The sequence below is a fragment of the Dermacentor silvarum genome, chromosome 3, assembly GCF_013339745.2.
Source record: "Dermacentor silvarum isolate Dsil-2018 chromosome 3, BIME_Dsil_1.4, whole genome shotgun sequence".
In the NCBI taxonomy this organism is placed as follows: domain Eukaryota; kingdom Metazoa; phylum Arthropoda; class Arachnida; order Ixodida; family Ixodidae; genus Dermacentor; species Dermacentor silvarum.
The window spans coordinates 221,018,234-221,044,879 of record NC_051156.1 but is presented as its reverse complement, the minus strand read 5'-3'; the positions used below and the strand labels follow the sequence as shown (position 1 = coordinate 221,044,879).

Below are 26,646 nucleotides of genomic sequence, written 5' to 3'. Positions count from 1 at the left end.
GCTTCCATGTTTCCTGCATCGCACGCGTGGTTCATCCCCGAAACACCGTGCGGCGTCCGAAATTTCGGTTAATGCCGTTATACATTGGTGCTAAGTGGAAGTGCAGCAGGAATCGCTCATGTCCGAAAAAACTCGGGCGTCTGAAATATCGGTTAGCGCGTGTATTTGACATTTTTGCTATCCGAATACATATTTTAAAGCGCGCGCAAACAAAATTTGCTTCGCTATAGCCAATACCGGGTCGGATCCCGCATTTTCATTTCGTAATAGCAGCATAGAATACACCCTTGAAATAAACCATGACCAACCAAATTATATATTTACTTCGTTATACCGAGGTTTGGCTGTACTGAGAGAGGCCACTGGTGGCAAAACCTAGTTGCCAACAGTTCAGCATTGGAAAGTTTTCACTACTGAGGACAACTTTCTAAACGGAAACAGTGGTAATTTGTAAGTCTATTAATTTAATTTTGGTCACCTATGTTGGTAGAAATCGAGTATATGTACGCCTACAACCACACTTTGTAGTGCTTTTTTTTTCTTCACAAAAAGAGCACCCAACAAACAGTAAAACAGCACAATTTTCAACATTTCCTTTACTTCATGATACATACACTGCTCCCACAAGTGTGACACTGGCCCTGTATATAAATATGGGATGGAGGCAAGATTTCATGTTTCCATTGACGAATGTAGCTATACTGATTGCTGCTGTAAATAAGGGCCTCACTTCTCTCTCCCTCATTTCTTTTTTTACAGCATACATGAAAAATGTTACAGACTTCAATTCACTAGTACATTCTTGTGTTATTCTCACGCACTTAAACATTATATACACATGATATTCAAGAACGGAGATACTTGACAAACTGGCTAAGTGTACAAGTGCTATAAACACATATGTACAGCTGCTATAAATACATAAGCACATATGTACAGCTGCTATAAACACATACAAGTAACTATACAAGATTTCGAGATTGTGGTTATGTAGGCAATGGCCAAAAATATTGATGAAAACCTTTCTCGCACAAAAGATCTTTGGACATGAGCTGTAGTGGTTACGATGCAATAAAGAGATTGACCAACTGCACAGGGTATTGCAGCACTCCGAATGGTTTGCTGCACCCTTCCCCGAACTCTAAAATGTTAAAAATTTGCCAGAGGCAATGAATAATAAAAATATGAGAACACAAGTAGGACAACAGTGACCACAGTGCAATCACTGTGCAAATAGAGTGATGGAGGCTACAAAAATGCAAATTTGTAAAATAAGTCATGCAGCAAAGCATGTTGTGAAGATGGAATGGACCTTTGGCAAAAGAAAGTTTGTGGATCACAGAAGCGTGAGGAAAAACAAAAAAAAAAATATTTTTTTAAGCACTTGCCCTGCGAATGCTCACCGGATTCACTCATGCTCATAGGCCCTCACCTAAACTCTTGTCTACTCAAAATCGCCAGCACTCATTCGCACCTTGGAAATCTGTGCGAGTGCGCACTAAGCCCATTAATGAGAGGCATGCTCAGTAGAATGGATATCTTAATTTCATAATTTTGTGGCCTAAGCTGTGCAACATTTTCTGTAATTTGCATGCCTCGTGCGGAAATAAGTGTGACATTTCCCTTTGTATGTCCACTTGATGCTACTAATCAATACTGTTATGTTGTAACCATGAGCAGTTCAATCATGTGAGGCAAAAAGGGGGAAAAAAAAGGGTTTTGGTATAATGTTGGATTCGATGATTGCTTCAAGCCTGCATCTCATCTTTGTATTCACATTTATTTGCACTATCATATCAAATAATCAGAATATTTGATGGAAATTAGGTTGCTCTCTACATCACTTTCAAATCAATAAAGAGAAATGCAACTTTATGTAGATGAACACAGTTACTCAGCTGACTATTTTCTGTTCAAGTGCAAGGCTTAAAAAAAACTTTACCAATATTATGTAAACATATTGCATAAAGAGTACACAGTACTCTGCTCTGAAGCTTCACTATCAGTCTGCACAGGCAAAACTTTCCGCACACTCAAAAACACTCCTGTGGCGACATCTGTAACAAAGTTGCAGAGTTGTTTCCTTAATACTTCGTTGCATATATTGTTACGTGCCCGGTTTCTAAAACACTTCAAATCAACATAAAACGAATCTCGAACCCACATATAACGAATTATTGTGTATAACGAACAGCAGTAAAATCCCCTTGAAGATTTTTGTATAAAATTATTTTATATATCGAAATACCTATATATCGAACTCTTTTGTGATCCACTTCAGATATGATTTATCCGGGTTCGACTGTAGTAGTAAATACACCAAGTATTTAGTCGTGATCTCAGTAAGGAAAAAGGTTGACAGCAGAATGTAACTGGGTAAAATGCGCTTCTGATTACATTGCCCTGCCTGCACCCAAAATCTTTAACTGTTACTGGTGTAACACTGAGAAGGTAAACATTTTGCTTTCGTGCAGACCTGTAGCAATGGTCGATATTTAGACATACCGTAATATAGTAGGGGGAAAAAAAGTCTAGCACATGGCAGACAACCTTTTATCTTTCTTTAAGCTTTTAAGTTAGAGGTAAAACCACCTAAAGTTGATTAACAAAACAAGCTGGATGTAAAAGCTCCTAATGCAGGACAATTCAAGAGTGGTAAAAAAGTATTCATTCACCTAAACAGCTGACTGCAACCATGCAGAAAGCTGATCTCAACTTGCTTTTCATAGGCAGGGAACACTCAAAATTCCATGCATAAGCCTACTGTTACATAAGGCTGTCTAAGGCGCAGCTTTAATGCTGATAGAGATAATCCGTTTTAGAGCCACACAATATCAAAAAAAGGATTATCGATATGTTACAGATTCATCTCGGGCAGTGTGATGGTTATTGCAGTGCTCAGAAATGCTGGATTTACTCCTCTCACTTTGTAACCTTGCAAATGGGGAGTGCCACACCCATTGCACTGCAGACCAAAAACGCACCATCCAAACTTATACGCATATTTTTTGCAAAAGTTCTTTTCATTAAATGTTATAACTTGTGAAGCAGAAAGCATCGCTCTCTCCTGGCATGGTAGATGAAACCATACCTTGGGTGCCATCACATCGATGACATGAACCTTAGTGGCTCCCTCTCTCTACCTCTGTATTTCACAGTTTATTATAAAGTTACAAAGATGGGACATAGTTGACAAACAGTTGTTTTCTTGTGAGCCTAATTGCTGATCAGATGCAACTGCTAGCAAACCTACTTCCTATTGTCGTGGAAATTGTAATACCTGGAAAATTTCCATTGGACCCTTTAATAAATGAAACTTTTGAGCTTCAAGACCTATGATTTCAAAGTGGTGCCAACAATTATTCAAGTCAAGGCAGAGAGAAGTACAGTGTAACACTAAAAAGACATGCATCACTTGTGCTTACAAGCTTGATTTCACCAGTTTCTGGACTGCAGTGTAGATGACAGCAATAAATGCTGCTTGCCCCCATGGCATGATAGGTGTATGATCACTAGCTATGAAACTTTTAGATAAGAAAATTAACTTCACAGAAAAAAAAAAAATTGCAGCCTTGTCCAGAGTGAATTGGTGCTGTAAGATCTGCTACCAAAGCAGTTAAATTGTCGACTCTTACAGGAGAGCGCCACTGGAGAAGGCCATCCCTTGCGCAAGTCGGAGACAACTTCGAGCCTCTATTACCCACCGCCAAGGAGCCTGCCCTGCAAAGCACTGCAAGGTGGTGCCAAAAAAGACAATGTGCCCTATGGTGACCATTGCAGAAACGGCAATGGCAAGATGATGCTATTTCTGCAGAATATGAATCGTGCTTGGAATAATCTCGTTGCCAGGCCGCTGGTGCGCAGCCGAGAAAGTGGCACAAGGTCCCAACTAAGTTTACGCACAAATGCTTCATAAGGACAAGACTTTCCTAGGCAGCAAGGGTCCCCACATAGTTGCAGCATCCTTGTTTCTCGGCCCAATGCAGTAAAGTGTGACACTGGAAGATTGACAGTGCAACAAACCTTTCATAAGGTTACCTCTTTCAATGACTGTCTCACGACATTGCATGCAACACTAACTACCACACAACAGTGGATATAGAAAGCTAACTGTAGGCCAAACGCAAAGTGCTCATCTTGTGAAAAATAGCACAAGTTCACTAATCTGGCACTCAGCACAAGAGCATGCAAATCTCAAATGCAGGTTGATTTAACAACTCAATCACCAATCACACATTCTAAAATGGGTAGCACAAACAACGACATGCACAATCCTCTTATTCATGTCTTTATTTGCACTACCCATTTCAGAAGCTAGGCACCAACTAGACAACATTTCGCTCCGATTACTTGATGGGGCTTAGGGGCTGTGAGAGATGCTGGAACACAGTTCATAGGATTAATTTTGACTACCTGATGTTCTTTAATGTGCACCCAAAGCAGAGTGCACAAGCATTTCTGCATTATAAACTGATCAGTACGTGGCCTTGGCAGTTGGGAACTGAACCTGTGACATTATGGTCAGCAGCACAACAGCACAGCCACCGAGTCACCATAATGGGCAACGCTGTGCTATACTTAATCGCACTTGTTCATCATGTCCCAGTCTCTTCATATACAGATTCATACTTATGGCAAGCTTGCAAATTAAGTAGTTGCAAGCGGCAAGCTTTACTAGCAAGTGACTCCACAAAGCACCTTGCCATCAAAAACATTGACACAATTTTTTTTGCATTTGCTCCGTATTAATATTCACACTGATGTCATTGATAGGCTACTTCCAGATTCTGAAAAGTTCAAAGAAACAACTAGCAATCTTCTACCTCAAGAGACTACAGTAATCACAATAATGATTACCAAAGAACATTCTGAAAAGGCATAGATGTCTTCATTGTACAAAAAATGAAGCTTAGAAAGGTTGGAAGTTTGACCAACAGTAATTTTTATAAACCAACTATCCTAACCCAACTATGCTCCCACTAAACAAGCATGAGACAAGGACATCATGTAAAGTTTTACCAACTGCATTCAAGGTCTGATGCACAGACACGATAATGAGACACATAAAGGCTACCAAATGTAGGCTGCAACTTCCAGCAAGAACTTCATTTTTTTTAAATTCCTGATGCAGCTTTAGTACTTAGGTTTGAGTCATCATCCTTGGGCAAACACAGCGAGCCCTATTCCTGAGGCTCTTGAAGTTTGTGAAGGTAAATACCACATTCACAGCTTTGCATCCTGTATAAACATCACTGCTGCCACTTTGGCACAAGCACACAAAATGAACGAGGTGCTTTAGATCAAATTTCAAAGATTCAAGAAACATCAGAAAAGTTATGGCAACATTGGTGTGCTGTTGCATAATCTCTAGGTATAGTAGCAGGTGCACGACAACATGACCTCACAGGATGCACATGCTATTGAAAACATGAGGAACAATACTCAGACAGAAATCTGCAACATGAGAACTGGACTAGTGGTTTAACATAAAAACGGATGATATGAGAAATATGGGGAATTAACAGGACCCTTTATGCATAATAAAAGCTTTAAAGAGACACTAAAGGCAAATAACAAGCTGACGTGGACTGTTAAAATACCATTCCAGAAAGCTTGCAGCACTTGTTTTGTGCCAGACTTTGTTTATAAGAAAATTGCATACTTTTAGAGCAATTCAAATTGCCCGAGTGACGTTGCTTATGCTATTGCCGCCCTTTACTGACGTCGGGGAGTAAAACGGCACCTGACAGATGGCATATTGGTTTTCTGTGTAAAACGCAAATGCGCTTCCATGGAGTAACTGAGCCAAGACAGCGTGGGATTCACCGCTGCAGCTGTTCTTGGTCAAGCGGCATGGACTCTTCGGGAATCCCGCGACATCACATGGATGTGGCATTCTCTACTACTTGCAGTTTGTGCGAGTTTCGCGAGCCAGCGAAAGCAGCGCAGCACTATGCGATAACGAAACTACTGAAACGCGGAAGCTCAGTCGGCGTAGAGTGGAGGAAAAAAAAAACCTTTCAACAGCCCACGTCGTTGTCAAGGGTAATGTCAATGACTTTTTTTCTAAAAATGAAATAGAACTGGACAAGTAGCATTTTCTTTCGTCTTATAATGCAATGATCTTTTTATTACGAGTGGTTGAGTACTGATGACAGAATTAAAATGGGTAGTGCCTTTGTCATCGGGCTAGTCGAGTCTCTAATCGTGTCGTGCATTTACCTTAACTTCTCGATTACTAAAGCTCTGTTCGCTATAACATTTGACACCTTAGGCATTCTCAAGCAATACCATAATTTCCGGTGTATAAGTCGAGTTTTTTTTTCCAGAATGTTTCGTCGGTGCATCTTGTAGGCATGCGACTTACATATGTTTTTTTTTTTCCGGAAAAGCTGCCGTCAAATTGGATTGGATGCTATGGCCACGCGAAGCAAACTGTGTTGACCTCCTCTGGCAGTTGCTACGGGTTGTGTGCACGCTATGAAGGTACCGGGTTCGTATCTTGATCGAGTGAGCACCGCGCGAGAAGGACGGAGCAGCAACGCAAGCAGCGGCAGGCCGACCGTGAGTCGCCAGACCCCGAAGTCGTCCCATCGGCAGATCGCTTTCAAGATACGGCGCGCGCCACTGCACAAACTACGCAGTTGCTACCAGAGTACAAGCCAACCCCCCTCCCTGCCGCGCTGCCTTCCCGCTTTTCTCCCTTGTGCGCGATTCGGCTCACCGTCGCACGATTTAACTCGCACATACAGCATACAGCACCCGGGGATGATGTTATTGCCCTTGGACTTTATACAGAACATCACAGCGACCACAATGGTAGAAATAGGCCTGGAGTGTCCATATCATTGCTATCGCAATTACACAGGAATGGCACCCATAGGCTTGCACGTGAACTGCAGTCACGAAGTGAAACGTCACTGTAATGTTTTTAAATCGTTTACCGAATGAAGAGGTGCGTCTTAAACACTGATGCGACTTATATAAGTTTTTTTTTCTTCCGGAAAAACTGCCATTTTGAGGGGAGTGCGACTTGTACAAAGGTGCGACTTATAGACAGAAAAATATGGTAATCTTTCACTTTAGTTTGACTTAATATTTGCCTTTAGTGTCCATTTAAGGGCAGAAATATTATACATAGATTGAAAGAACTGCTCACACAGCTCATAATAATAATGGCTTTACAGGTATTTTTGAACACCATGAACAGTACAGCACAAATATGAGAGGCTATTTACACTGAAATCTTGCCTTATGGACAGTGACAGAAATGTTGAACCAGTTGACAACTCATGGCCACCAATTGGCAAGTCCCTTATGTACAAGATATGTTACAATTAGACCTAACATTTGTGACATGACAATAAAGGTACTGTGTAGTACTTGTAATCTTTGTTCTTTCTACCCAAATAAAGTGGCACACATTATTTCCACTAGCTGGCGTGAGTGGTTACATAATGACACCAGCAACATAAGCATAAGTTTCTTAAGCATTTCTTATAAACTATGTATGTAATATCAAGATGCAACCCAAGCAGAAGAAATGCCACAGGAGAAGTTGAATGGCTGAGCAGCTACAAGAGAGCACATGTTTTAGGCCTACGGTATTTTAACTCTGTAATACGCTGCTTTGTAGAAAAGTTAGTGATTAGCCTTGAGTTGTACAAAGGTGGCACTGCACACATCAGAATATGGGATTACAACATAATTGCATTTAAACATGACAGTGGTAAGTTTAGAAGAACCATTCTGCCAATGCATGGGATATTACTGCTGTAGTTCTTTTACGAGCACAATAGATGCCTTAATTCCTACAGGCCAGATGTTTGTGCTGCTGCTGAATGTTACATAAGTGAGCCCAATACGAATGACCCTTGTGGCAAAACTGCTCACTCGTTTGTGCTCAAATTATGCACAGTGGACGCTGAACAAATCCGTAGCGAAGATTGCAGTGAGTTGTGTTACATGAGCCCTTAAACATCCTTTGTTGAAGATCAATTAGTTCCCCCACCCCCTCCCTCCCAGATATTGTATTGCATTTTTTTAAAGCTGAAGATTACTGCCCAGAACTTGCCACATTTATCTTAACAAAATAAAACTACTATCTAGATGCATCTAAGTTGAGAAAATTATCACCGGCAAGCACCAAAATGTGACTGTTTATGGCTCAACACAGCTGTACAATTTATGAGTGCATTTTAAATGCAGGTCAAACTAAAAAAAGTTTAGTTTGGAGATACTGTTCAGTGCGGAGCAAGGCTATTACAAGTGCGGCCATTGTCACAAGCCTTTTATTTCCCTTTACAGTTACGAATGTGTTAGGTGATACAGCAGGGTCCTTATTAGTCAAATGCAGCATTTTCAGTTCCTGCAAATGTTTCACCAGTGATATGCAATTATGCTGCCTGCTCCTTTTTGCCGATGTGAACATTCTCTACAGTAAGGGGCAAGGAAAGTGGGCAAATGATGGCTTTCATTTCAAGAGCCAAAACTGCATCAGAAGCAAATTTTGGGTAATATTCTTGGTTGATTCCGTTGGAGAAAACTCACTTTTGCATGATGTAGTATTTGGCGCAACATCTCATTGGAGTGACAGCCATTGTGGCATCTAACCTTATTAGCCAATCAGTGTTGGACAAAAGTGATACAGAAGTTCTTCACGGGAACCGGAAAATAAAGCGTATTATCCGAAAATCGTATCATCCAACGTATTATCCAATCGAATCGTATTATCGGGAGAAAAAAAAAAACAACTTATTATCCCGAAAAATGTATTACGCAGAATCGTATCAACGAGGTTCCACTGTATTCCCAAATATGATAAATCCAAAATGTGCCCCGTGGTGTAACAAAACTAATGGAAAGATTGCAAAGACTTGAAGCAAAGGGTAACATGTGTCTCAAGGCCACTGACTTTGATAGCGTTTGATGCGCCAATGCAGACTGTGAAGAACATCAAGTCCTAGGGTTAACTTTGACCGTCCGGTGTTTCTTAACGTGCACCTAAATTTTAGTTAAGTGTTTCTCAAATCTGCTTCCACTGGAATGTAGCTGCCCTGGCTGGTAATGAAACTGGCAAGCTTGCGCTCTGAACAATACAAGAGGTACACTGGAACATGGTCACTTGAACTGGTAAACAGCAACTACACAAAGGATGTTTCTGGAACCAATGTTTCAATAGGAGGGCTTGTTTTTGTCAAGCTAAGTCTGATTCTGATTTTCTAGTGTCACTCAAGCTTTGCCAATAAAGGTCTCACTTATCATGGACCAGAGGCTTAGGTGTCTAACATGTGCCTGTCTGGTATTCTGCTCGAGCCAATATGAAAATAACAGGGTTATAATTCTGGTACAAGCAAGAGGGGCACATTTTTTTGTTTCCTGCCCACAATACATTACGAGCCTAATCCAATAAGAATGCCTGCCTTGCATATTAAACAAAATATGCAAAATGCATTCTACCCCTGAACAAAGAATACCACAAGAGGCTGTCAATGCCGATGCTACCCAGGTGGCAGAGGAGGAGCCCAGGGTGAACTTGGGTTATCTGTAGTAGGGTGGTGGAGGAGGCCGAGGCAAGATTGGCTAAAAGAGAGAGAGAGAGAAAAAAAAAGCAATACATTTATAGCTTATTTCGACTTCATACATATAGTATTTTGCCAAATCTTAAGAACCCACACAACACAACAGAGAAGATGGAAAAAAATAAGTAGGCTAATCTAAGCACTCCCTTTGTTTTTGAATACAGGCTGTCAGAATTCCAAGCCAATATTGTGGCAAACTCATTTAACATCTGAGATTGTGAACTGACTTGATAGAACAAAAGGAACAATTTTCAAGAGATATTGAAGCAACAAGTGCAGTAGATGATGTTGCAGGCCAAACGGCCTTATGTAAAGTGAGTGCACATGCGACTATACACGCGTGCAGTGATGTTGAGTAGTAATTCACCTTGTCAACAACCTAATTCCTCATTTTAAGTTGAAAATGAGCATAAATCATTGAATTGTGAGTTTACCTCGAGGGCAGTGATAGTATCTTCTAGGTGCACTTTTGTTTTATTTGCATCGAATATGTCATTACCATAGTTTTCATGAGCATTACCTTGGTTGGCACATGCATAAAAACTATGTAAGAAAAATTAGCTTCAAGTGAATACTGGTTCAAGTAAATAGAATAGTTGAGGTGCACAATGTAGGAGGCTCTTCCTTGAAGTCTGGATTTTTGTGTGGCACTAGCAAGCCACAGCATTTCTGTGCATCTAAACATTCTTCTTAACAAGTACAACAGGGTTCAGCAATGACTTTTTTCCGCACATTTTTTTTTTCATCCCAGTACCTTCAGTGCCAAAATAACACAGCAAAGGAAGAGGGGCACACATTGTACAAGAATAAACAATCAAGCAATGTGCAGATAAGTGATACGTATTAAACAAAGGAGTATCTTCAATGTCCAAAAGTGGAGTCTTAGGCTTGATTGCTAAAAGTAAGCACAAACTAAGAGTATGAAGAACACGAAGAGATGGAGCCGAACACCACAGTGCTGTGGTCCATCTCTGCGTTTCTTGCACTTTTAGTTTCCAGCAATCTAAGTGCAAGATTACAAACTAAACCAAAAGATAACAAACTACAGCAGGGAGAAAAAGATAGAAATTCGTGGAAGGATAATTGCGTGGTAAACAATTCTATTCTGAAACTGATTCTGAAATTCAATATATGTGTATCTTTTTTTGTACAGGTATACATTCTTCAATATGAATCGGTAGCAGGATATGAAGGTTAGATAGGCGGTTAGCAATCATTGTGAAAAAAAAAAAGAAAAAAAAAAGAATGCAAACAGGACGCATTTGTGACTTCTTTTTGTCCCGTTTTCACACTGTTTTTTTCATAATGCAAGTCAAACCCATACAGCTGTTGCACAGAGCTGCTACAGAGCATCTTATGTGGCTCACTGCTGACTCGTGACACATGTCCGCATTAACCCTTTATTGATGAGTGTTGCCTACAGGCAACATAGCAGAAAAAAAAAAAAAAAATTTCTTGCCAAGTTTCAGTATTGAATACGAAGTTTCTGGCTAAATGTTTTCAGCCAACACTGAATGAAAGGCAGCAAGCATCATTTGTTGGTTTGGAGCAGAAACATGGGATGAAGAAGTAGTTTGGCATGTGACTTGCTTTCTTTTGAAAGCACTGTCAGAGGAGACAGACCGATGTAAGCTCTCCAGCTGCAGTGTTGTCACACACGTGATGTAAAGCAAATGAAATGTACGCCTATGGTTCACATACGATGAGAGCTGCCCGTACAAATTCCAAATGAAGCCTTAGGTGGCTTGGGGTGAAGCCCACTTTCAGTTTCCTGCCTGGGGTTTTCCCCCCATTGCTGAAAAAATTTACACAAAATATTTTTTTCTTTTTGTTGATTATGCTTATTCTCGATGTGCTTTTGCACATTTAGATAATAATAAAAAAAAATTTGTTCTGGGTAGAGGCGCGAGTGAATGGGGACCTGAACCAAGGGCCCCCCCTACAAGGCAGTCACCCCACCTCAATAAGGATGTTTTCTCTTTCTCTCTGGGTATTTATATGTGCCGTCATTAAAGGGCTAATCGGTGTGCACAGGTAAAAAGTCAACCTAAGACAGGTTGTAATAAAAAGGAAGATAAAGTGTTGCTGATGCTTCAGCAACCATAAATATGTGTGTAGGTAATCGTAAGTAATGCACACCTTCAAGAAGCATGGGACTTAAAGAGGATGAAATAATTAACCAGTTCGCAGTCGTGATAAGCAAGAGACATTTAGAGTATTGATGGAAAAAAAGCAGGGAAGAGATTCATAGGACCTGATCCCTTACAGGCAAGATATAGAAGTTTTTAGGAAGAGAAAAAAGATGAAGATGTAGGCAAAATGCTAAACTGAAAAGCGTGTATACTTGATTAACTCAAGCAGGCTAGGTGAACATTTGTCACGGCCTCGTTTCACAAGGGATGTCAACTAGTTATCATCATCATGATTCATGCAAATGCTGAAAGCACATGGCCCTAAAATTTATTCTAAAAAATCACCATGATAACGCCAAGACAACAAACATCACTTATTCTTGGTATTAAGCGTGAAAGAACACAGACAAAGACAGAAGAAGACAGGACTAGCGCTTGTCCTGTCTTCTTCTGTCTTCGTCTGTGTTCTTTTGTGCTTAAAACCAGGAATATTTTACCGTACCAACTCGCCCAACTGCCCATCCTTTTACAAGCATCACTTAACCTCAAGGTATTTATGATGCATAAACACTCATTTAAGCTTTTAGTCATGTCTGCTTTTTTTTTTTTTTTTCATAGTGGTTGGATTTTGGCATGGGAGTTTGATGCATGTCAGCAGGATTTCGTGCACTCCAGGTCTAATAAACCCACTGCAATTATGGTGGCCTCAGTCAGAGCACATGTGTGAGGTATGATAATTTCCACAACACTCATTTGCAGGATGAGTTTGGGTAAAGTCCCTAAAAATATATATATTCTGGGCACTAGTTTAGAATGATATTTGCCTGCCACTAGTTTAAGGAAATGTTTTACTGGCAGTCGATGCTGAGGTGTTGCACATGAAACCATTCAACATGTTAAAGAACACTGTCAATTATTCTCAAAAACCTGTGGTAGCCAATTGGTTGAAAGACCAATTGGGGATATGGAAGTTGCTATTCTGCACATTGTCAAATTCTCCCACATTTGCATTTTGAGTCAATCGGAGATGACAACATCACAAATTTGTTGGAATTTGACAAGCGTTTTGATTGCTGTGAATTCAGGTCTTTATAGACCACTATGGTGGCAAGATCCCTGCAGAGATTTGTGCCACAGCCACTGTAGTAGAATCACGGCTAAATGTGGAGTACCTTAGCCACAGCTGAACATCGTAAGCAAGGCCAGCTAGCTACCACAATATTTCTTCCTTCTTTCCTTTAGGCTAAAGTCTTTAAAGATTCTTGTATGTGCGTGACCAGCGCCTGCAGGCGACATTTCTTTTCCTGCCCTCTTCCATATCGGAGCCAAGGGCGTTCAGGACGTTAAAGAGGCCCTGAACCATTTTTTAACGAAGTAGAGAAAGGCATTGGAAGTGAAAATAGACTTAATGAGCGCAGCATTGAGGGAAAGTTGTTAATCCATTACTCAAGTATTATTGTGCAACAAATAGCCACGGACGTGAGAGAAGAACATACACCAAGCGCAAACTTTCAGCGCAAACACCGCAGCGATGGCCTAGCGGTAGAGCATCCGCCTCGTATGCGGGAGGTACCGAGTTCAAATCCCGGTGCCGCCGGGAACCCACCGGTTTTTCTAATGGGTAGAGATGTCCCCTGGCCTGGTGCTCGGCTGTCGTGGGGGCTCACATCTCAATAGAGATTTCGAACTTGTCTCTGGGCGCCTCTTGTCCAACCACAGACGGCCTTGTGGACGAGCATCCGCCGCGGCTGTGGGAGGCAAGTGCTGCCGCCGGGTACCTACCGATAAAATAGGTACAAGCGCGCTCCCGGTCTGGTGCTCGGCCATTTATGGGAGCTCAACGCTTGGAAAGGGGTGTTTGACCTCAACCCGAAGGCGCCCCCACCTCAATAGGTGCTTGGGGCGCCACATGGGAGCGGCCCAGACATCACTTTTGGTTTCGACGGGAATTCAGGGCGCAGGCTCCTTTCCCAAGCATATCACCCCTGAAGGAAGCCGAACGCCAGGCCGGGGCACGCTTGTACCAATTTGAACCAGTGGGTACCCGGCGGCGGTGGGAATCGAACCCACAACCTCCCGCAGCCGAGGCGGGCGCTCTACCACTAGGCCACGGTTGCTTCATGCAAGCTAATGGACTATACCTATTTTCATTAAAATGCTTTTTTTAAGAAAAATGTCCTGAATGAGTGAAATTAAGCATAGTTGCATTAACCTCACTGAAGTGGAAATTTACGCTAATTGGTTATTCATGAACATCTATACAGCACATAAAACTAGGGACATGACAAAATGTGACGAAGTGCAGACTTTCACGAAGCAGTTAGCAGCTGGAAGTCAGTGCTTTGTATGCCTCAAAGTCATGCGCTTCATTCTATGTGCTGTTCTAAAACGATTTGTGAAGTGTGCAGAGAAACAAAAATCCTGCTCAGCTACTATAGTGAAGAACTACATCAGCTACAATGCATGATTTAAATGTCATTTGGTGAATGAGAAATGTATGCAGAAAGACCATAAAAAGGTTCTTCATATATTTGCGTTGTTTCCAGGAATTCTCAATGTGGAACTAGATTACCCTCAACTTTGGCCCTTGCAGCAATAAACATTAGATTTCCCTCAAAGCTTTTCAGCATGTAGCGTGAGGATCTTTTTCAAATCCGAGTGGCAACCTCTCTAAACACACCAAGAATCTGTGTGCGCATAACTCCTGTTCACAGTAACTAAAACAGTCAGAATCACCAAGGTCTGGGACTTCTGGTAACCTACTTGTATTGTAATGCTGTCACGATGACTGGGAAGTGAATCCATAACCTTGTGTGCAGCAGCAAAATGTCATCCCTACCAAGTTATCAAAGGGATGCTTACAGCAACTGATTGCTGTATGGTGACAAAAAACTTTTTTGACTTGCATTTTAAAATGTACAGAGGTATTGAATAGACTGGCAATTTGGTTATTTCACAAGAGAACCAGACAATATGTGCTCATTGTCATGACAAAATCAATACGTTGTGTAAAAAGTGTGAAAATCGCATACACGTAACATGTTTGGAAGCCTTGCCACAACCAATAACAGTGCATTCGACTAGTGTCTACATGAAATATGGCCTGGGGAAGAAGTTTCCAGAAACAACTTCAGCCAATAAAGAACTGCTGCTCACCTTAAATTTTTGGTATAATTTTTATGGAATTTTTTTTAAGTTTTTTTTTTTTCGCTTTCATTTGCCTAAATATTAGGCGCATGTAGAGTGCGCAGCCGCACAAATTGTGTCGGAAGGCTGAGGATTAAAAATGAGGCAGACACCTGTTGTGTCGGCATGGCTTGCCCAGGAGGATGTGCCTGTGGTCCACTGAGGGGTGCCCTGCCCACAAAGCGAGGGTCTTGTGGCACAAAGCCTCCCCAGGGGAATGGAGGAATGGTCGCGGGTTGGCGCAAGATGTTGGTGGCGATAGGTCTTCCGACTGCCATGGGGGGACCGCACCATTGCAGTGGTGGTGGCGCTGCAGCCACTGCTCTGCCTTGGAAACTCGGTGCCTGCACCACACGAAATCCCGGCACGGCCACACACAACTGCTGACTTTGCTGTTGCTGGGACCACCGGACATTCTGCAGTGTCGTGGCTTGCACCAGAACTGGTGCAACACTTGTGGTAGCCTGTAAAGAAAAATTTACAACTATATTTCATTTTCCACCCAGCAACTTGCTACCTCCTCTATGGCTGGCTTGAAAAGATCAGTGCACATTGACTGACTGACGGTGAACTCATCAGTGAACTTCGAAGGACTATTCCACAGGAGTTCTCAGGGCACAGCACCAGCAGCGACAAACACAGTCTCAGGTATGCACTCCAGTTTGCAGGATTACGTGTGTGATCGACTTAGGCCTTGGAGTTTGGCATGGGCAAAAATTCATTCGATATCCCCATGTAAACACGTTTCTATGATCACTGATTTCATAGCAAGGTCATTTAGAATAACTATTCAGTGTCTTTAGACTAGGTGTGTACAAATAGCCGTAAATGCATATTATGTGTGCATTAATGATTTTTTTGTCCTTTGTTTCAACCCATCTGTCCAAGCTTTCAACACCACAAGAGACACTACCATGGTATTTTCAGGGCACCAACTTAAAGAGCAATTCAAATGCACAGCCATGATGATGTCAGTTCCATTCGAGATGTTTGAAAGTCTGCACAAACACAGGCATGTAGCTACTCGCACATTAAAGGGATGAAACAGCACAAAACCAAACATTAAGAAGAAGTGAAGACTAAGAAGCATAATTTTAGTGACACACAAAGTGAAAGAAAAAAAATAGCCAGCAAGGAATAGTAAGAAATTTTGGCTACTCCAAAAGGGTTTGTTGTTGGTCCGACTGGGACTTGCTGACGGATACAACTGCCGCTTCTTCTAGCATCCTTTTAGCGTGCCACCAGCGCCACACATATTTCAGACAGCTTGAAGGAACTTGCATACCGTATATATTCATGTAAGGGCCGCACTTTTTTTCTAGAATTTTGGCTGGCTGCGGCCCTTACACAAATCAGGCCGATGATGGCCCGCTAAAGGTTCGTACGGTTTCCGCAACTATAGCAGAGGGTAAGAAAGGCGCAAATGATAAACGTTTTAAAGCGAAGCTTTATATGTCTAGGTCAAATCGCCTGTGTACAGAAAACTATCATCATCAGCACTGGCTCGAGTGTCATCGTCTTTTCGCGCAGCTGGCTTGTTGGCGCTCATCGGGTTGCGCTTGTGCTCGGTACACGCTCGTGCCACTGCTCCCGTGTTCGTCGTTGTCTTCTTCCATGGCTGGCTGCGCAATAACGCTCGTCATTCCAGCATAGAATTTCACTTTTTTTCTGTCGCCGTAATGGGGAGGCCGCGTTTATGGGGTATGAGTCATTCACTGTCTTACGTAACGGAGAGATTTAATTTTGAAGCAATTTAATTTCGAGGAATCACTAGCGGCAGACTGCGAGCGAATGCTGCTAACCGTGCCACCGAGCAATCTCGAGACATCGAACACAAGTGACAACGGCAGACTGTGGGCATACCATCAGTGACGTCATTCTCTCTGTCACAGCCAAAAGTGTGTATAACCTCATAATTGAGAAATACTTTATGAACTTTCGGGATTAACCCAGTGCGAGGGCCTCACGTTTCAGCTTCGCTGGTTAACCATCTTCATGGAGTGGAAGGGCCGACAAATTTCTTTATTATTACTTTAGCCCATCATCCCTGACCACGGCTGACCCAAACAGGGCTCCCTTCTCTAGAGCAAAATACCACCGATCTGACTGGAAACTGCCAACACAGCCGACACGACGCACCACACAAAGAAATAATGGAGCAGTGTCAACGCCTGACACCGTGGTGTCAATGGAAAAGCTGCTAGCGTCATCTAGTGGCAACGGAACTAACTTTGCTCTCCGGCAAGACATTCTGAATTTTTTTCTGAAATTTTACCCTCCAAAGTGGGGGATGCAGCCCTTACACAAGTATATCCAGTAAAACATTTCAGTACATGTCCGGTATTCTTAGTCAACACTGTGCTACCAATATGCAGTAATTGTAATTATTTGGCAAGACTTCATCAAATGTACCCAATATATGTTTTTTTAATATATATCTAGCCTTCTTCAGCATATTAATAAATGTTCAAACTGCTAAGATTACAAACCTGTACTGGTGGCTGTCGGGGTACACTTTGCCCAGAAACTGTGCTCACAGGCTGAAGTGCTCCCGCAGGCAACCTTGGCAACAGAAGTCGGTGGGAAGTTGTCATCACGGTTGTGGATTTCAATGGAGCTGCCACAGTCCTTGAACTTGCATCTGTTGTCACACTCCTAGACACAACAGGGGAAGGGTGCGTGGAAGAGATCTGTGTGGACCTTGCATCAAGCACATGCCTGCTGTAACCAACAGTTCTTTGTTGCTGAGATGGCACTGATCTTGCAGCTGTGCTACCCATATTTACTGTTCTCTGAATCACAGCTCGCACTACTGGAGCATTCGTGGGCTGTTGTGACACAGTCAAGTTGATACGCCCGCCAGATGTGGTGCTTACTGCCAGCGCTGTTGGCTTGGCTGCAGAAAGAGGCAAGTGGCGCTGGCTGCCCTTGCCAAGCTGTATTACAGCCACCTGTTCAGACGTTCTGGTTGCAGTCTTGTCAGCTGTAGAAACTCTTGCCGGTGTGCTTGTTATGCTCAGACCTGAAGGCACGGCAATTACACTGTCCCTGGACACTGATGCCGTTTCACTAGAAGCAGCAGTCACTTCTACAGGGATATTTTTCTGTAATGAACTCCCATCTGCAGCAGTATCCTCTTTGGCTAGCTTTTCCCTCTGCTGTACTGGCATGACCGTCAAACCTGTGTTTCGCTGGAGCTTCTGCAGAATGCTGTGCGGGCTTGCCCTAGCAGCTGAGGCTTGAGGGACTGATTTGGTTCCTCCCACTACAGATGTGCTGGTGGTTGTGGCAGATAACATAGGAGCTGAAGCTGATGTTGCAGCAGGCAAGACAGTCACATTCACTGGCAGTGCTGTGACCTTGGTACTGCATCCTGTGGTGGCCACCGGCAACAGTGAGATTTGGCGGCTGAGGGATGCCGATGTAACAGATGACACTGACAATAACGAAGATGCAGCAACGCTGGTTGATGTTGCAGTAGCTTGTCTCAAAGGCTGTGCCTGTTTGGCCTCCACAGTGACAACCTTCTCTCGTGCATCAGCATTTGTGCTTGGAGCTGTGAAACTCCCATTTGCAATCTGCTGCAACTCCTTTAGTAATGTAGAGACGTTTGGGTCACTGCCTTGCTTGTGCATAGGTTGGCCATGGTGCACTTGCCTCTGTGTGATGGCCTGTAAGTTCCTGGTAGCAGAAAGGAAGAAAAAGGTACGTCGTTTACTATGTCAAACAGGGGCCTGTATTATTCCCAGGGGTCATTCCATGATAACTGTCACAGCCTTGGCACTCAAACATCTCTCTTTACTTTCAGAAAATCAATGGCTTCTCAGAATAATGTAAACAATCTTTTTAAAAAAGGAATATTGTGAAAAAGAATTCAGCAATGTGCAGGACCTATGTTTTGTCATAACACACAAAACTAAATGTAACATAGAACACTCCCCAAGAAACATACTGTTGCTAGAACTACAAACACTGCCTTGCACTAGTCTATATGCATTGCAGCCTCACCTAAAATCAGATCTAAATGTTGATAATGTAATACTTTTTTCTCTGTTCTTTTACATCCTTGAATATTGCAAAAATTTGGAATACTTAAAAAGTATTAAGAAAGAAAACAAAAGAAAAGCAGTTGGATTTTATCGCCCAAACATTTTCTTAATTTATTGCCCAGGACACGTACATTTTATTAAAATTGTGTTTAACAACAAGTAATGCACGCTGCTATAAACAAAAGCTTTGGGCTATGTTTAGGTACTTAATGAATGCCTGCAGCCTTTTTAACGAAATTCTTAACAAAACACCTATCTGATGAAATGATGAGTTGCCTTTGTGCGCAGAAATTCCTGTTAATTTTTAAGCACAAGAAACAAGGGTATGCGATTTTATGCTAAATTTCAAATACGAATCTAATACACTTTGCTACTGGATTTGTATTCGATTCGGGAGTTCAATATTCAAAGTTGCGAAATATTTGTTTCTGCCAAACATTTGAATATAATGAATAGCATCACCTATTAAAGTCTCCAGGAAAAAAGCCAGATGTAAGTGGTGACTTGCGACTATGCGAAAAGTTGTTGGGAAAACAGTTGGGTCAGTATTCTTATGTGATCACTTTCGTGGATATTTTCACTTCAGTGCGATATTGCGTTACTCTGCACCAGACGAATTCGCGTTTAGGCCGACATTATTTCTGCCGTTTTGCCAAGTTTGCGATCTTCACACAGTACCAAGTGTGCCATCGGCGGTATGTACTTCGACGAGTCCAGTGCCGAGTGTCGAGGAATCTACAAAGTCCTTGAGAGTGATCACTCGAGAATACTGCCCCTGTAGACGACGAATCCAGCTTGTGTTTAAGCCCATGACACGATTAGCGCTGGGTTGCACTGCTCTCAGCGACAATTGTGCCACAATCCAGCATGGTAGGAAACAGTGACGTATTCCAGAAGCGACACACGCAGCTTCTGTGTTCCAGGCGAACGACAGCAACTAGTGTCTAATATTTGATCGCATCACCATCGGGAATAGTTGCGCAGGATTCGTCCTCTGACCCTCTAGGCATTGCGCAGTGACCTGCTACAATGAAGTGGCACAAAAACGCGGCATTTCTTTATAAAGGGTCACAGATAACAGAACCATATATCAAAAGTTGGGATCATTATAACTGCGCTAGTGTGTCTTTCTGTATTTGCCATAAACCCACTGATGTTGCGAAGGGTTGGTGTGCTCTAGCTTTTCTTTATTCTCGGCAATGCAGATGTAGCTTCGCGTTTTATTGCCTCTGCATCAAGAATGCAGTCACATACATGACCTAGCCTTTAGGCTTGATTTACATTACGTGACGAAGCGCCGATTTAGTCCGAGGACGAATGTGAAACGGTTGGGCTGCAGCAACTGACGCCGGTAGCACCTCGGCGGCGCTGAGCTACGTCATGCTCATATGTTCACCGGATCGGCAATCCGTCATGTCGTGTGAATCCTGCTTTAGTCACAAAACTTCGTTGCCTACTGACAACATGGCAATGCGAACATCGAAGCAGTGCGAGGGGGAGCGGCGAAGGGGAGGAACTGTAGCAGACGACGCGCCAGGCGCTCCGCCATCTTTGATTGCCGTATCTTTGATCGCAGACTATCAGTACGTGCCGCAAAATGTTTACAGAATTCATTTGTACGCCTCGTGAAGTGTCACTTCACGAGGCGTCAGTGGTGGCGCTCTGCAGAGCACTGCCACGGGCTTCCGTGTTCCCTCTAGCGGTGGCCACACCTGTACCTCTGACATCCATGGACTTTGCTTCACCAACAACATTTGTTGGAGACTTCTACCCTTGTGTCGCTACATTTTATTTAGTTTTATTAAATTATTAACAGAGGCAGGAATTTCTATATATTTCTTAGTTTTTTTTTATTGATTTAACCAAGTGAAAAGTAGCTGTTGGCAGCAAACAGTGACAAGTATTCCTTTATTTTCATCTTGTTAAAAAAATTATCACGGAACCCATGTCACGATGTACGTCGACATTAATGCGAGTATCATTGAAACTATGTAGTGACACATCATATTGCCAACGTTGAAACCCATCAGGTATGAGGTGTGCATGCAACCGGGCTCCTCTCTCATGCTTCCCACTGGACATGCTGCGCCATCTAGCAGCGCTGCTGCGAAGTCTGCGATTGGCACGTGTGTGCATATATATTGAGACACAATTGTCTGAATATGACACAGATTTTATTCTGCCCAGCACTAGAGAAATTTTCAAGGTTTTCTTTCTTTTATTGAAGAGCACCACGTGCTCACTGGCACATACCCGGTAAACCTAGTTGGCGTCAAAGAAGTTCACCACACATACCAAGTGCCACATACCTAGTGACCCAAGTTGGTCCGATGGTTGGTTTTGAACCCAGTTCCCTCAGCACAGCGGCCTCATGCTCTACCCATTAGGCCATGGACTACCCAGTGACCCAAGTTGGTGGGAAAACGGTTAGAGAGAGAGAGAGGGACAGACGGACAGAGACAGACAGAGAGACGCCGGAAAGTGCGTTAAGTGTCCTAAGAATGATAATCCCATTAAAGTAAAGGGGGAAGGGTCTCTTGGGCGAAGTGAATCCTCCCAAGAAACTGATGAAGTTGGTATACAAAACCTGGGTGCATCACCTCGTGTGGGAATTCACAGGACTGAGGAACATTCTGGGGCAAGTATGGACTTAAGGGTCCTTCGAGGACTGGGTCCAGCTATGAGCTTCCGTGGTGAGCCATACTTAACTCAATCTCACTTTCTCTTATCCATTTCCCCAAGTAGACCTCGAGCCATCATGTAAATATACAGTTGCACCTTAATACAGCAAACACTGATACAGTTAAACCTCGATATAACAAACTGTAATATAACGAAATTCTGGACGTAACGAAGTATGCATCTTTTTATTCTTGTTCATAAAAGCACCGTGTATTTAGAACTTCAATATAACGAAGTGTTTGATACACGACTTCAGCATAACGAAATTTCACTGCCGCCGCCAATGAATACCGAGACGATAAATGGAAACGTCCGTGGACGTAGATGGGCAAATGGTTGAATTCCAAGCAGCTGCTTGCGGACTCACCTCTTAAATCGCATGCCGCACGACGAAGAGCGACTGCCGAAGCGGTGCAGTGCCATGTTCCGTATGAAGCCAACTGGGATAAATCCTAACGCGGCCCGTGTGCTGTATGCTTTGGGTGCATGTGAAAGCGTGCAAGGGTGAGTCGAGAAGGATGGCGGCATGATTAGCGCCTCCCCATTTTCCCGCGCAAACAAGGGGAAAGGGAGATGGGGGCCAGCTGAGCAAGCTCGCGATAACGTGATCAAGCGTGCGAGCGAGGGGAGGGAGGAAGTAGGGTGCAGCTTGGCGCGCATCTGCTTTTCTAGGGCGGCTGTGGCTGCGTAAAGCTGTCAGTGTGGCTGAGTGCGTACACAGCTCGCGCGCGCTGTTTTAGAGGTAATCTGCCACGTGTGCTAACAGTGGTTGCACCGAGATGGCCTGGCATCATGTGCATTGTCTTCCTGTGCGTTTAGTACTGGAGATTGGGTAATCTCGAGTTTTGGAGATGCGTTGAAGCAGCAGATGAAGGATTCACTCCCCACTGCCGGCGCTTTTCATGATAGCGTCGTCCCACTGCGTGTGACACTATCAGCTGTGGGGGCGGAGTGGACAGGGAACGCAAGGTTGGCTTCGCTTTGTATCACCGATGCGAAGATATTGGCGGCACGGCATGAAACCATAGCAGATCGCTGACTCTTAAACGTTGCTGACTCTTAAATGTAACAAAATTAATTTTTTCTCATTCAAATTTGTTTTTCAGATTACACGAAAACACGTAAAATTTCCATGTAAAAAAACTATTGGCCATTGTACTTATTTGCATAAAGGTCAAATTTCAATGCAACGATTTTAGATACAACGAAGCAACTAATGAAGCAAAAACCAACTGCATTTTACCGAGGTTTAACTGTATAACGAATTATCGGACATAATGAAGTAAATCTAGGACAGTTCTCACCGCTATCAGCATGTAACAAATTTATTATAATGAATATAGGATATAATGTAAGTATTCTTATGTAGGATGTGACTGTGATAATGAGGTTAGACTGTACTTTCTTTTGTACATGTGGGAGGTTCTGAATAAATTTGGTCACCTGGGGTTGTTAAACACGCCCTGAAACCTTGGTGCACTATATAGTGACTTTTGTAATATAGAACCATGGTTTGGTACATTATAAGACAATTTGATAAGAGGGAAGCTATACTCACGGTGCTGTTGTACTCCTTGAGTTGAGCTGCTGTGTTGTACTCCTTGAGTCGAGCTGCTGTTTTGGCATGCTACATGTTGACTGTGATGATGACCTGTCACGTTGGAGACTGACATGGCTCTCCATGTTTACACGAGCTGTTGCAAGTGCTACTGCTCTGTCATTCCGGATTAATGGCAGTCCTAATGATGCTCTCCTTTCATCTGACTGTGAAACCACTGGCATTGTGGCAGTAACAGCCCTAAATCCTGTGCATTCACGTTCTCTTCTATTAGCAGCAGCTACTAGATGCCTCCATGTTGTTCTTGCACGACTTGGAGGTGGATCAATGGCCACTTTTGAGCACTTTCTGTTGATAGTATTCAAGCCATACTCATTAGCACTGTTCACTCGCTGTAAAGGTCGATGCTCAGCCAAAGGAACTTCTTGGGCAATAGCGGTCTTTTCAACTGCGACTTTATTATGGTCATCATTTACTGCAGCCGAAAGTCGTCGAATAAGCGCTTTAGTAGCACTATTTGGTTCCTTTGCCTCCGTGCCAGAGATTCGATGGCTGCACAAGGTATGTGGTGGGTTTTCAATTCCCAAAAGAACATAAAAGCCAGATTCTACAGATAGCACTCTGTTCATTTGCTCAGAGTGGCAAAGCAATTTTTTCAGCAGTACAAAGATCTGTTTGAACACTTGGCCCTTTTCCCGCAGTGCTGTGACAAGCATGGTCTTGAATGCTTCTTCCATCAGATCCAGGCTTGTCAAACACTTTTCTAGATGGCCTAAATATTCTCCTGTGCAAGCGAGAATCGACTCTGCTTCTATGTCCCAACTCTCCAAAATGGTCATGTTAGCGAACAGGTCAAGCTCTTTGGCTGCTGCCATGCAGACTCCTGTCATGCCTGAGGTAGCTGCCACGTCATGTTCGTTCACAGGGCTGACAACATAGCAGTCAACATCATCATTGGTGAGATCTACAACGTCAACCGAACATGAAGTTTTGCCATTGTTAGGTTCACCTGTAGATGAATCAGGTGGCATGACTGTTTTTGTAGGCGGATTGGGTCCCTCTACCTGAGGGCTCAGCACAAGTGCATCTTCAGTGATGTCAATAAAGTCTATGTTTGAAGCGGTTTCCTTTTGCTCATCATCACACAGGTCATCATCAAGTACTTCTACGGTGACCTGTTCTGCAGCTTCGTTTGGTTGCACCGACACGTCCTCGGTTTCTGCTGACGCTGAATTACACAGCACTGTATCTGCCTTGATGTCAACACAATCATTGCCAGAGTTGCCACTGTCCTCCACCATTGACACCTGTTTCTCAGCACACACTTCTGACACTATGTGTTCCAATGCAGTAGAGCACTCCTGCAGCATGTCACTATGACAGGATCCTTCATTTGACATCAATGGCACAGTTTCCACATCAATTGAACTAGCTACTTTCAGCTGGCATTGATCTGCCTCATCAATCTCAGTGTCTGAACTTGTGCAGCTGGCGGCATCAATCTCTGTCCTCTGTGAGCCATCACTTTCTGCAAAGTCTTCATGGTCAGTGTTGTACGACTCGGTGTCTTGGTTAACTGAAGAATCATCAGAGGTTTCTGTTTCTTTGACAGTTGATTCTTCCGAAATACTGCCCGTGTCCCCTTTCATTCCTTCACTTGGCTGATCAACATGATCTTTAAGCCAGGCCTCAACATTACCTTTGGTAATAGTGTTCTGTTCAGCATCTATGGATTCTTCACTAGCTGCAACAGATTCTTCATGCAAGTCTGTTACCCTTCCAGATGATAAAACAATTTCATACTTTTCAGATGGCCCTTTGCTACTACCCTCTTCAATATCTTTGCCAAAGACAACTTTCGTGTCACTGTTTGTGTCATTTTCAGGTGCGTTGGGTGACGAAGCATCCTTGGAAATCTTGCGTATCTTGATCTTCCGCAAAACCTTGTTTGAGTCGAGAGACCTTCCTCTCTTGTTTGGCTTGATCTTGACCTTAACTCTTGGCTCAACTTTGACCTTGACCTTCAAACTCTGATTACCAGCTTCAGTCTTTTCCTCATGAGTTGATGACAATGAAATGCTACGGCTGTACATTGGCAATGACATTGGAAGATGAGATGGGGTTACAGTGGTGAGCTTTCCAGTCTCACGTGCAGCTGGGGACAACACTGTACCATCACTTTCACCACACCCTCCATCTTTAGCTTTGTCTTTCAACTTGCGGTGCTTGAAGGAGTTTCTGTGTTGCAAAGACTTCTTTTGTTTTGTTCGGCTGTACACTTGCGCAATCTCATCAGGCAGCCTTTCAACCATAATGAGCAAGTGTCGCTCATCTGTGGACATTCTCTGTTGGGCCAGAAAACGAAGCTAGTGTGTTTATACATTCATAACATTGACTAAAGCAATAACAGCAAGTAAAAGGGTGGCAGACTGCATTAGAACAAACAAGTAAGGAAACGTTGTTAAAACGCGCTTATACATAACAAGAGAAGTAACGCGAATTGTGCATCATAGATAGCATGGAGCTTTCCTTCTCGTGTGCTTGCTTCATTGCGTCTAGAGTGATTTTAATTGCGCCGCTAGATGTCGAAATAAACGGTGCGTGCTCTCACTGTACAGGCAATGAACGCAGCTTTGTCTTAAATATCATAAATTTCAATTTCAACTTTCAATGAACGCTGAAAAGTGCTCAATGAACGCGGGAAAGAGAAGTTGCAATGCTACCAAAAACATATAGCATACGCCTTATTGATTGATTCATTTACTGTCACGCAGAATGTTGATTCTGACAGCCACATTTTCTGATACCATCTTCAGCAGAGGAATTTTACCTCTTTCTACACAAGTATTATGGGCACCTCCATTCGGAGGTCGGAAAGACTATCAGTACGTGCCGCAAAATGTTTACAGAATTCATAGCTTTCATGATCACGGTACAGATGAGCCGTCTTATTGCAAATCCCAAGCAACGCACTTTTTGTGTTTTGCAATTTCTTGTTTTCTACGATAAACGAAGAACGTGTACTTTCACTTTGTCCACCAGTAAAACGAAAAGTTCAGAACGCGCACAGCGCGAACGGTAAAGATAAAGCCACATGCACATATCTCTAGAGTATGATGCAGCCATCGGCAACAGGGATGTACGAACAAAAAATTTCAAAATGTTTGTACAATACCTTTGACGAATATAGTTCCTTCTTTAGATTGAAAAATTAAGCTGCTAGAGCTGCTACCTGATGATGACAGAACTACTGGATTGCCAATCGACTTCAAACCGACTGGATTCACGGATCTTGGATTCATCGCGTAAAAACCATTTACGAGTTCTTTCACCTGCAGCGCCTTGAATGCTACTTTAATTTCCTTTTTTCACAGTGTACGAGTTTGTTAATTTTCGGCGACACCTATACCACATGTGAGAGTAGTTAGGACGGTAAGGACAAATGAAGTCACTCAGTT

General features: G+C 42.9%; 2 protein-coding genes across 2 annotated transcripts in view; one reads left to right on the top strand and one right to left on the bottom strand.

Moving 5' to 3' along the window:
* The window catches only part of LOC119446717 (coronin-6), a 46,559-nt gene extending 42,492 nt beyond the window's left edge, over positions 1–4,067 (top strand). The window contains exon 12 of the mRNA XM_037711240.2: positions 3,638–4,067. Coding sequence (XP_037567168.1) covers positions 3,638–3,916 — 279 coding nt within the window. The 3' untranslated portion in view covers positions 3,917–4,067. The remainder of the gene's footprint in view (positions 1–3,637) is intronic.
* A 5,305-nt stretch (positions 4,068–9,372) lies between these two features.
* On the bottom strand, positions 9,373–26,646 carry LOC119446716 (uncharacterized). Its single transcript, XM_037711239.2, has 5 exons — positions 26,364–26,646; positions 23,189–25,533; positions 17,389–18,580; positions 15,013–15,363; positions 9,373–9,582 (listed from the first exon to the last, which is right to left on the bottom strand). The coding sequence occupies exons 2-5, from the start codon at positions 25,528–25,530 to the stop codon at positions 9,541–9,543; spliced, it is 3,927 nt and encodes a 1,308-aa protein (XP_037567167.1). The 5' UTR covers positions 25,531–25,533; positions 26,364–26,646; the 3' UTR covers positions 9,373–9,540.